Source organism: Branchiostoma belcheri, unplaced genomic scaffold (assembly GCF_001625305.1).
Source record: "Branchiostoma belcheri isolate BF01 breed outbred unplaced genomic scaffold, Haploidv18h27 scaffold12, whole genome shotgun sequence".
NCBI classification, from domain to species: domain Eukaryota; kingdom Metazoa; phylum Chordata; class Leptocardii; order Amphioxiformes; family Branchiostomatidae; genus Branchiostoma; species Branchiostoma belcheri.
This window is the reverse complement of record NW_017802602.1, coordinates 3,778,449-3,791,281: the sequence shown is the minus strand read 5'-3', so window position 1 is coordinate 3,791,281 and position 12,833 is coordinate 3,778,449. Positions and strand designations below refer to the sequence as shown.

Here is a 12,833-nt window from a genome sequence, read left to right as displayed (position 1 = left end):
CCTAACGCTTGTTCGTCTTTTTTTCCTTTCCCTAGGCGAGCGTGTACCGTGGAGGTTACAGCCGTTTTGCGCCGTACTAAACGGTTGAACCACCACCCAACACCGCAGGCGTAGGTACCTCCAGTTTCTCCCATGGTGCATCGTGTGCAAGGGCGTCCTAGCCGCCGCCCCCCCCTCTATTTATGGCAATTGTACATGGGATAAAAAAACTCTCGTCATGTAATATTGTTATAACATATATAAAAGATACTGTTATTATTAATAATGAAAAAACAGCGAACAATCAGTGACTTTCAAATTCATTATGATATAATCAAGTAGCGACCATCGATAAATGTATCTTAGCTAGGCCGTAGACAGATAGTTAAGTATCACATTGATAAGTAGTTATATGGGGTTTTTGTCGGAATATTATACCTTTCGATGAGGAAGGTAGATATATGACAGGTCTACAAAAAAAGGTTGATAATTATAATCAGGGTATAGACGGTAGTGGACAATGATTCTGTACAGATTTAGTAGTCGGTAGAGCCTGATGAAGGGTATACTCTACATATATGTGTAGAGGGTCTACATGTACGCGTAGAGGGAATTTTACATGTACAAAGGGCAGAATGCAATGAGCAAGACCCTCCTCTGTACAGTCACTCCTGCAGTATATTCAACTCTACAAGGACGTTTATAGCTATTAAGAAACTAGGAAAAAATTTTTAAACTCTTAGATAAACGAAAGACGTTTCCTGATATATATAAGGACTTTTGTAAGCCACTCTTGTGATCTCTACGCATTTCTGAATCTGATTTCTTATTTCTAACTTGTGGGAATTTTCTTTTATGTAGAAGTCTATTTCTGTAAATAAACCTTTGACTTTTTTTGAGCATTTTCATTTAATTTGTGCTTTTGACTGTGACTTTCAGCCTGTTCTATACCTCTTTAAGTTTCTCTGCTGTTTCTTTACTGTTTTGCTGTTTGACTTTGCTGAGGTAGGCTTGGATGATACCACGGGTTCTGGTGTAATATGACGTTTTATATCTACCACATACGTTCTGAACATACAGGACAACCTAACACTTGCGACTTTGACCGTTGACCTACATACATGTAACTCACATGGTACCCCATGCCCCGTCTTGTACCGGAGGCACTTTTTTCGAAAACGCAAAATAGAACTCGCAAGAAATGTCTACAATTATCACCCTCCAAATCATCTAACAAACTGTTATGCCACGACAGTTGAAACAATATAAACTTTTCAGATTTTCCATAGAACCCTCAACAGATATTAACAAACGAGTTTGAACCAACACAAGTCACTGACCTTTGACAACTTCATAACCTCTTGGTTATGAAAAAAGTCTTTTAGGCCAATGGTCATTGAACAATATACATTTCAATTTACATAAGCAATTGCCTCAACTTCATATTCATATTAAATAAAAAGAATAGCACTGTTTGAATCAGAAGACCACTCTGGTATATTATCTTACCCTGGGATGCCCTAAATAATAAAAGTGACCCACCAAAAGTATTAAAAGTGACCCACCAAAAATGATAAAAGTGACTCAACATATCTAATCATAAATCTCAAAGGAATGTTTGACGTGACTACTGCAATCACGTGGTAGTGATGTTACAAGACAGTCCCAATTCTACTGGACATTTATGGTCTGTGGACATGCAAGTTTGTATCATCTTGAATCTTAAAAAAAAAAAACTTGAAAAGAAACAAGCTTGCTCTCATGTCAAAAAGTGACCTCATATAAACAGATCCTATATTGGAACTACTTGAAAAATGAGATTCTTGTTTCCATTGCGCTATAATTATTTCAAAATTGGTTCAATAACTCAGGGATAACCCAGCATGTAACACAAACTTTACAAAGGACACAAGTGTGTTTTGACTTCCTGGTTAAAAAGCCATCACAAAAATTTAACAAATGTGTTCAGAAATGAAGGGGGCTTAAAGACCATTATTTATTTTGGTACCTTATAATGGTACCCCACTATGGTACAGGTACATGTGCAGTTCCATGGTAGCTTTTGGTACATGTACAGTTGTAGACATCTGTCTTACAACTAAAATTATCGTCAACACAGGAAAAAAAAAACATTGTCCTCAAATGTCTCAATTTTAAAGAGAATGATTATCAGATCAACAGGGTCATCTACACCACAAGATTGGGTTAATATCTCTACATGAAAAGCCCTTTTGCTAAAACTATGAATCAAGAAATCCTGAATTTCCCCCCAAAAAGTTCAAATTGTAGGTTGCACTTAAGTTGGCAGCAAATTCGACTGATGAAAAACACGACTGTTATTTCTGAACAGCTGCAATATTAACACGTGTCAGTAGATGGCGCAACTGTTGGCACATTTGAATTGGGGTACAAGGATTTCAAATACAACTGCCATTCTACCTGTCTTGCCTGTCTATATTATTCTCTACTGCGCTACTTTGCCCAGACAGACATCTAAGTCTTTTTTCCTTTAAACAAAGTGGTGCTGTTAAAGAAGGGTACTGTGCGTGTGATATGGTCAGCTCAACTCTACGAAAGTTTTTTTGTCAAATGACACAATCATGCAGTAAATGAAGTCAATTATTCTACATACATCAAGTCTAATTATCTAACATCAAACTTTTTTTATCACTAAAAATCTCCCAGTGTATGTGTACAGCGATTTTTGAACGGTGGTTTGAAAAGATGGTTCTCTACTTGAAGTGATGTGTTTGCAAATATATGGTGGTACATTGCTAAAGACTTTCAATGCAGTGTCAGAGTATGGCAGCTATATGCCACAGTCAGTATGTATTTGTAGCCTGGGTTTCAGACCTCTTGGGCCTACATGTACTAAAGCTACTCCACTGCAAACAAAGTAGTGACAGTAGAAGTAAATGGAAGCTCGAGAAGGCTGGGTCGCAGGCTATGAAGACAACAGTAACATGTTATGCAGTCTCCTTATTCTCATGTCTCAGGGTATCATACCACTGTGTTTTTTTCATCAACATGACCACTGTAGTTGGGGAGGGGGGTGGGTAGGTATTATTTCACCACTCAGATAGAGTTTGACATGACAAGTTTGTGGCAAATTCCACAAACCAACTACCTTGCCCATTATAGTTAAGATGCCACTCAAATTTTTGATAGCATCTAAACTGTCTTCTTGCCTGAAAAATGTACCCGCCAAATACCACTTTTTCTCGAACTGCTAAATGAGATTTGAGTCAAGAGTTTTGTTTTTTGTTAGGTATTACGAACCTGACAGTTGTCGACATTATGTATGTACTGCCTGCAGAAATTGCTTGGCTGGTTTTAACTCTCTACACTAAAGGTGGTTTACGCTACTATTGTTAAATGTAATGCTTGTTCTACTATAGCCAGTAGCTATTGGTAGGTAAGACTTACCCAGACAAATGTGTTTAGGGGCTGGTACACGTCAAAAATAGCGTTGTAGCATCAAAACTAAGTGGCTAGTTGGCACAAATGTAAACCAAAATTTAAGCATGAATACAAAGTGAATTTTAATGGCAGAATTAGCTATAATTTGCATATTTCAACAACACCCAATCTCAATATCATGGCCAGTTATAACAGATAGCAACTTGTACATATGCATTCATAGGAAAGGAAGAATTGTTCACTTTAGATAAGACATACAGGTAGGACTGAGTTTGTGCCAGGAAAGCACACATCCTTTCAACACACGACTGCCATGTTTGTTTTCAGTAGTACCTTCTGTAAATCTGCCGCTCGGCGATGTTTGAATTGTTCTCATTGGCCCGTTACAACCTCCTCCATCTTTGTCACGATCGGTAAACCTTGTCTCGGCGCTATGGTTGAACGTGTACCAAAGAGCCCCTGGCGTAGTGGTGTTTCAGGCATTCAGTGCAATTTCAGGGCAGCAAAACAGAAAATATTCTGGATGAGGAAATCTTTCTGATATTGACACTTACTGCTCTTTGTTAACATTTAAAGCATTTGAAATAGCCCCAAAACAAGCTACATAAGGACTCAAATTTTGGTACCACCGATAAATAAGCTAGAAACAGTCTACCATACGAAACAAGCAACTATTTTCCATCAGCAACATCACATTTTTTTTTGTGTCAAAAATATCAGAAGGCTATTGTATATGATTAGATTATGATTCAAGTCACTACATAAAAAATATGACCAGGAAAATTGAGTACAGAAATCCAGTTTTACTGCCCTGAAATTGCTTTGGGTGCCGTTAAGATTTGTTCTATTTTTATATATGTGTAGATAATGTGTCGAACTGTGCTCACTTTTTTTATCCGACATGTCCAAATACTCACATCTTGCCATGTATGTGCAATACAAGGAACGACCGAAGGTTTTTTTTAAAGAAAACGATCATAACAATTGATTGAATATCCCAAGTGCAAAGAAACTTCACAAAGACAATAATTTCAGAAACAAGAAGGTCCCACCGACAGTAGTGTTTAGCAACTTTCATCATGTACCAAATGTAGTTAGAATAATGTGGAATAAGAAAAAAAATACAGAGAAGTCAGTAAGATATAAATAGCAGATACTGACATGTTTTTATGTCACTGTATCTAAGCAAGGGGGCAATTCTCTTTGAGCCCTGATGTGCAAGTATATTATACCATTGTAAACTTTTCCATGTTTTCCTTTTTTTACTTCTGTATATCTACAACTATATGGAGTGTTAAACAAAATGTTATTTCATATATAAGTAAACAGGACAGCGATATTTAGGGCAATTTTGTATGTTATTTATATTGCCGTCATTTGTACCGCTCAGGCTATTTATTGTATCCATTGTATTTACGATAGTGATATGAATTATTATCCAATCAAATTCCATGTAGTAGAGCAGTCGGTAGGACAGCATGTAGGTATTTTAAAGACTGTACAAGTAGGTATGTATCAGGTTGCATTAAATGCAATAAAGTCATAATGTCAGATATGGAACTTTGGTCTTTTTGACTCATTTTATTGTGAAAGTTGATGAAGTCAATAATAAGTTAGATTCACATTGTCACATGCATCCAAAACTTGAACATTGGCGAGAAAAATGTATGTGTGTGTCTCATGATAGTCCTTTTCATCACAACCCCCCAACATATGAATGGAATAGTCCAAGGACAAGTGTTAGTGTGATGCTGCACTTTTTGACAAATTCGGTAGGTGGCACTGTTGCATGGGTAACTTGACAGCCAACCTTCACAGAATTCAAATTTTGATGCTGCCATAGCCTAGAGGACAAGTTGTTGGTATTCCAACCTGTCCTAGATACATGTGCCAAGGAGGTTTAAAATAAATCTCCTTGATGATACCTAGAAAAAGTAAACACCAAAAGTTTAGATAAATATAGCATTCCCTTTAAGCTGGTGTGTTACGCCGAAGGGCGGTTATACTGGCTATACAGATACAGATACAGAATGTGTCCATGCATGCCCTTGTTATGACAAATTGGTTTACATATGAAGGTTAAACATCCAAGTACATGATACAATCTACTCTATGAGACAAGTTTGCATGTGACATTGAATCAGTCATCTGTATACATACATGTAACATGTTGTCTTTTTACCTACTATTCTTCAACATAATACGTCCTATGAGATATAACATCATATAAGGTATTGCAAATCACCATGTACATTATGTACAATGTATAATACTGAGTAGTCGTCTCCTATACCACAAGATTATTTGCCTCGAATTAAAATGATCCTTGCAACAATATCATACCTCTTGATGATTGTACATCTTAAAATAAATATCACCTGTATTTTCCAGTATCAACTATCAATGAACAAACTTGTGAAGTTATTTATCAAACCATTTATAATAAATATATCATCTAAAACCCTGTCAACAGTGACCCTTCAAAATCACATTAAAAGTCTGAATCATAGATAAAATGGATCACATGTATACAGGGTGATCCAGATAAAAGTATTGCCCAACTGATGAGGGTTACAAAATGTATTATATAGGCCTGGATATTTGCGAAGTGCATCTCTATAAGTAACTACATGTATATAATTACATTTCCTACACTCCAACAGAAAATGGGGCAATATACTATGGTAGAAAGGTCACAATCTTCCCCACTAACCTCTGCTTGGGGAGTAGTGTTTCTCATTGATACCCTAATGAAATTCATCATCTACCAGTGATAAACATACTTCCTACATCATGCTGCATGCATTATAGTGATGCACTTCACAAGCTAACCCTTACCCTTAAATAACACCCCTTTGGAAGTTGGGCATACTTTTTCCCTGGGTCACTAAAATATCTTGCTGAGGTAAAAATAAAATACTATTTCTCGTCCCTGTTCCATCATCTGTACGTATACACCCGGTGAGACAGCCTGAGAGCATGGCAGCACTGTTCATACAGGAAGAAGATGAGTGATGAGGCACAGGCAGCCTTCAGGAGACTGGGAGACAGACCCTTGAACAAGCCTCGGGCTCCTTCCTCACGCAGCATACACTGTACACAGTGCACCAGTCCTGTGTACGCACGCACCTAAACAACAACAACGGTAATTATGTAAAGAAAAATCAAACTGTACTACTGGATGAATAACAGATATCTTCTCGACATTTCGAGTGACATCTGTCACTCTTCTTCCGTGTCACCAACTGAACCTCGAGCAAAATACTAATCACATGTGAAGGAACTGGAAAAAACGTTGAACATGGCACGCACAACAACAAACAACAGCAAATGAAATTACTTCACATACAGGTAGAGAAGGACAACTGTTTGAGATATATATGTATCAATAGATAGTGACTGGAAAACCTCTTGTCTCAGCTATCAGGTTTTCCTGTAAACATGTAGTACATGTAGTAGTAGTCATGGTGTAACCATCGAGCACTTTAGCCAAAATTGATAGAGGGTGCTGTTGACCAAGGTTAGAGTAAGACAGATGATGACTGTTGTTTCTCAAACCGTGAATGCTGAAGGGAGACATGAAGCACAGAGGGGTAGGCCCTCCCACAACAAAAAGGAAACTCTGAGCTAAGGGAGCTCGCGAAACAAAAGATACAGTGGAAGAAAATGAAAAACTAAATGCAGCTGCAGGAGTTCTCACGACTGCAGATGCAGAATACAGTGGATGATGATGATGATCAGGCCTTTTTAGTCTTCAGAATTCCTAGGCAGCCAGACAGCCACACAAAATCAACGTAATTCAAGCCTTATGATTTAACATAAAAGCAAATATAGCTATAGAAGTAAACCACACGTTCATGACGCAAACTTGATGTAGGAATGAATTCCTTACCTGTCCAAATGACCTCCTGGCGTGGTCAAATCCTTGGACCTGCAGCCGCTTCTTGACCACGTCCAGAGGGTAGACCAGAGTTTTACTGACCACCCCTGCCCCGGCCCCACACACCAGGGTCTTCACACCACCTGCAAACAGATTCATAGTAAAAAACATTATTATGTCAGAAAAAGCAACTGCATTGGACAAAATACAACCCTGCTGACCATTTCCTTTAAAACTACAGTCATGTTTAAAACAGAATTGATATGAAAATTGCAAAAGCTTTTGCATTTCAATGTGTCCATTAGACCCAGCTTATACATGTGTACCATGATATGAAGTATAACGTTAATATGTATAATCTCAATGCAGATCCTTCTTCATATTCCTATTCTAAAATTCTTATAAATTACATTGTATGTTTTTATTATTCAGGAAAGACCTAGGTTCCAAGGAGCCCACTAAAACCTGCTAGGTTCAAAATCAAATCGAGCCCCCAAACTACACACACAGTGAAGGGCAGAGCCTAATACCCAAACTGTAGCTCATCACCCACAGACATAAGCCATGCATGGGACCTGTTAGTGTTATTATGTAATTACTTACCTTGCTCAGACACAGACTGTGGAAGGTAAGCCCAGGCTGAGGTAAACATGGCGAACGTAGCAAACTGGAAACCAGCGTACGGGAATATCTGCACCAGGGTGGGAGTCAGACCTCGGTAGAACGTCCGTGGCCCCCCCTCCCTCCACATGGAACTGACTGCTTGAGGAATACTATGGTACACCTGGAAATGGAACAACAGTAAACTGTTGTACAAAAAGTGGAAGCCCTGCTGCAGTAATATAGAAAGCCACTAGGAGGCCTATGATTGAACCTGTCCTTCGTTTTGCTGCCTCCTACCCACATACCAAATCTCATAGGGATCCATCTACAACGTCTCAAGTTATGTATTGGGTAGGCAGCCTACTCTCTCTTTGCAGCCAATAGGACTGAATTGTGAATGTGAGGAGCTTACAATTATTGGTGCTTAATCACAAGGGTCCTAGGTGTGGCCATAGGTCTGTAAGGTTTGAACCACTCACACTGGGAAGTTCCCCTACTCTTTTCGATAAGTGTGGCATGTTCAATACTAGTAACATGCGTGAGGTGTGACTCTCCCCAAACACGGGACCTCCATTTAACGTCCTATCTGAGGGACGTCCCTAACCAAAGCTAGGTACTTCTGTATCTGTATCTGTATAGCCGGTATAACCGCCTTTCGGCGTAACACACCAGCTTCGCAGGCACGCGGCGCGGCGGCAGCTGGCTATATTACACCGATCGACTTGTTACACCTAACCCTTGAACTTCTAGCTCTAGACATTGTTTAAAGCTATCTATTGACAGTGCCCCTACTGTACTTGGTGACAGTGAGTTCCACTCTGCGATAGTTCTAGGAAAGAATGAATTCTTGAACACCTCAATCCTTGGTTGATAACTCTGGTACTTGAATGCGTGGCTATTTCTTGTTCTCTTCTGAGCTGGTATTAGGTACTTAGTAGTTGGGACATCCACCAGTTTATTAGTCATTTTGTACATCATGCATAGTCTAGACATCTTTCTTCTGTCTTCAAGTGAGGTCCACTGTAGGTTTCTTTTCATTTCCGTGACACTAGCACCTCTTACATAGTTGTTCATACAGAATCTTGCAGCTTGATTCTGTACCCTTTCCAATTTGTCTTTGTCTTTCTTTGTATATGGATCCCATACTGTCGCAGCGTATTCTAGGTTCGGTCTTACAAGTGACGTGTATGCAAGTGATTTTACTCTCGTTGGACATGCCCACAGATTACGTTTAATCACTCCCAATGTCTGTTTCGCCTTAGTTGTGATATTATTAACATGTGCACCCCACTTCAGTCCGCTTGTCAGCGTGACGCCCAGATACGGATGGATTTTTGTGGTTGCTAAAGCCTGACCACAAAACTGGTAGCTAGTTGCATGTGGTGTTCGTTTGTTTGTTATGTGCATAATGTAGCATTTTTCGGGATTAAACTGCATGAGCCATTTGCTTTGCCATTCTTCCAGGGTGTTCAGGTCTTTTTGGAGAAGTTGTGAGTCGGTCTGTGTAGAAAGCTCTACATACAATAGACAGTCATCGGCAAATAACCTGACATTTGAGTCAAGCTGATCTGGTAGGTCATTTATATACAAGAGAAAGAGCAATGGCCCCAGGACGGTTCCTTGAGGGACCCCAGACGCTACTTTAACTGGAGCCGACGCCTTCCCTTCAACCACTACTGTTTGCTCCCTGTTGGTCAGGAAAGCCTTTAACCAATTCAGCGTAGGGCCTTGGATTCCATAATACTCCAGTTTTGAGATGAGCCTGCCATGGGGGACTTTATCAAAGGCTTTAGTGAAATCAAGTATTGCTAAATCTACCTGCCGTTTACTGTTTAGTGCGCCAGCTATGTCATGGACTGTTAGTATAAGCTGTGTTTCTGTGGATCGTTTGGCTCTGAATCCATGCTGGTAATCCGTTAATATACTGTAACTTTCTAGGTGCTTCATGATTTGGCTATGGATGATATGTTCAAGTAGTTTGCAGGATATGCAGGTCAGTGAAACAGGTCTGTAGTTGCTGGGGACCGCTCTATCTCCTTTTTTAAAGATGGCGCATATATTTGCATCCCTCCAATCTTTAGGGATTTCTGCAGTGTTTAGCGAGTGTTGGAAAATATTGGTTAGAACAGGCGCGATTTCACTAGCTGTCAACTTGAGGAACCACGGTGGTATTTGGTCTGGTCCGGATGCTTTAGAGGGATTGAGACCTTGAAGCATTTTTTCGACACCATCAGTAGAAACTACTATATGTTCCATTGGAGGAGTACAGGGCTGACCTAGGGATGGCATATCTGTGGTGTCTTCCTCTGTGAAAACACTTTTGAACTGTGAACTGAGTACTTCTGCTTTTTTCCCGCTGTCACTGATGATGGTATTTCCCACCTTTAGGGGTGCTACCCCGACAAGGTCTTTCCTCAGTCCTTTTATGTACGACCAGAATGTTTTGGGTTTGTCAACTATAGCTTCTCCCAGTATGTCTGCCACGTATTTAGAGTGTGCTTGTCTTATGCTTTTCTGAACTCCCTTCTTAACTCTCTTATATTTGTTCCAGTCTTCCTCTTGGCCTGTTTTCTTAGCTTTGTTATAGAGCCGCTGCTTCTTACGACAGTGCCTCCTTAGGTTTCTGTTGAACCAAGGCAAGTTGTATCTGCTTGATGTTATCTTACTAGGGATGTGCTTGTTCATCGTGTCTTTCATTTTGTCTTTGAAGTCTGAAGTCTGTTTACTTATTTTCATCTGAGTGAAGTAAGAAAAGTGCTGTCCATATACAAAGAAACACACCCACTAAAAAGTCTTCTTGGCAATGCTCCTTCTTGTCACTAGGTGGCGCCACAAACCCAAGAAAACCTGGTACATGTACATCACAGTACATGTATTACCATACCTTAGGTTCTCCCTGAGATGAAAACCTAGTCCTGAGTACGTCGACAGGCTGACAGGCGCAGGTGGCTGCCATGGCTGACAGACCGCCACACATGAAGTGTAGCGCTGGCTTCCACGCACCACTGCTGGCCTCCGGGGGCAGCTGTTCCCACGCCTGTCTGGTCAGCAGCTCAAACACCGCAAACTGGGAGGAACAGCACACATGGATACATGGATGAATAGCTGAACAACTATACCAAAACATGGTGCTGTACCTATTAATATTATACCTATTATAACCCTCGGAAGATGGAGAACAATAGACGATAAACCAGATAGGGAGTGAGTAAGTGATTGGCTGTAGTCATCACCATATATGAGTATCAGCAGCTATGCTGTGAAATACATGTACCTGTACAACACCATATATTCAAGTGACAGCAGCTATAACATATATAAGTTATAATATTACCTGTACAGCACTGTGAGTGTAGCAGCTATGCTGTGACATACCTATACAACACCATATACAATATTCGACAAGTGACATATCTATGCAGCATAATATATGACACCAACTACAGTATATATGTTATGACATACCTGTACAGCACCATATATGAGTGACAGCTATAACATACATGTATATAGCTTAATATACCTGTACAGCACCGTATATAAGTGACAGCAGTTGTGCAGGGACATGGCCCTTCCAGAAAGCTGTTATCCCCTCCTCCCTGAACAGAGTAACCACAGTCTGCGGGATGCTCTGGTACTTCCCACCATGCTGGCCCTTCTTTATGGGCTCAACCTGGAGCTGAACAAATCAACAACATCTTATATTAAAACATCAATTTTAGCATTTTTTTCCTCTGTCTATGTAGGTTGTGTTTTTGGTGTGTCTGTTTGCTTTTGTGTTCATAGTTATTTGAATACAGCACTAGTAGAGTAACAGGTGGCAAGGGGGAGGGGGGTAGATGGTGTAACTGCAGACTGACAGGACATTGACTTCTTGTTTTCAAGGTGTCTACACCCAGCTTTTACCATGATATAGAATAAAATCTCAGTACAGATCCTTATCAGACTATTATAAAAATTCTTATAAATTATGTTGTTGCTTGTTTTATTTTAGGAACTAACCTACAGAGTAGACTTACCTAGTTCATTGACATATACCCCCCTCCCCACCATACACACACGCACAACCGAGCCCCCAAAATATAACGTTACACGCAGTGACAGTGACAGTGACAGGCAGACAGACATTTCTGAACGTCAGTCGTTAGACAAAATACTGCTGCTGTCTTCTGACTCCAAGCTTAAGTTATTTACGTACCTGGAAGCGTATTTTGATGACGTCCAGCGGATTACAAGCTGCCCGGGTGAGGAAGCCACTCACCCCGCCCGCCACGGCGTACTCAGTCGACGACAACTCTACCTTCTCCTGTGGGTCATAGCCCACCATCCTCCTGCCGACCGTACCCTACCCCTTATTACTTTCTTCCTGAGTGTAAAAACTCGGTCGTTGTCACATGTAACAGCAGTATTCTTGTGTTCCGCCCGGTGTTTTTCGTTGCGTAACGTTGACCTTTTTCTTTTCTCTGAGGTATCGGTGTGGTCTCGCACCAACGTTTCAGCGATTTCTCGACCTGTGTTTGACATGGAGCAAGCGCGCCCCTAGCGACTTATCATGATATTGCATGATAATAAAGTTGGACAGGAGGATGGACTTGTTATTCAATCCCTAGTATCGGTAGCGCTTGTACGTTTTCTATTTTACCAAAGGGTTATTTTAAGGTAGCAGCACGTCTACAATAAAGCACGTTAACATCCTAGATTATACGGCAGAACACAGTTACTCAAGCAACTCGATATGATTTTGGAAACGGTCAGACTTTTCAGGTAGCATCCGCCATACCTTTCGTCAGTATCTTAGTAATACCTGGACGTGTCTAACTTTCACCGACGTATGCTAGCTTATAGTTCGCCGAGTACCCTGCCGGCATACTATAAGATGTGATCAAGTCAGTGTATTTTAACTTCTTTGGTTTTTAAGGAGCCCCGCACGAGGCAGGGCAGAGAAAAATTG

The 12,833-nt window shown here is 40.3% G+C and overlaps 2 protein-coding genes across 9 annotated transcripts in view; one reads left to right on the top strand and one right to left on the bottom strand.

Moving 5' to 3' along the window:
• LOC109462815 (RNA binding protein fox-1 homolog 3-like) overlaps positions 1–886 on the top strand; it is a 48,791-nt gene extending 47,905 nt beyond the window's left edge. For all 8 annotated transcript variants that reach the window (XM_019759437.1, XM_019759435.1, XM_019759434.1 and 5 more), the window contains exon 10: positions 36–886. In XM_019759437.1, the coding sequence (XP_019614996.1) occupies positions 36–80 (45 nt within the window). In that variant the 3' untranslated portion in view covers positions 81–886. The remainder of the gene's footprint in view (positions 1–35) is intronic.
• A 4,728-nt stretch (positions 887–5,614) lies between these two features.
• LOC109462878 (mitochondrial thiamine pyrophosphate carrier-like) lies at positions 5,615–12,380 on the bottom strand. Its single transcript, XM_019759515.1, has 6 exons — positions 12,081–12,380; positions 11,406–11,561; positions 10,767–10,949; positions 7,883–8,063; positions 7,292–7,422; positions 5,615–6,528 (listed from the first exon to the last, which is right to left on the bottom strand). Exons 1-6 carry the CDS (start codon positions 12,207–12,209, stop codon positions 6,340–6,342), a joined length of 969 nt encoding a protein of 322 aa, XP_019615074.1. The 5' UTR covers positions 12,210–12,380; the 3' UTR covers positions 5,615–6,339.
• Positions 12,381–12,833: the final 453 nt, after the last annotated feature.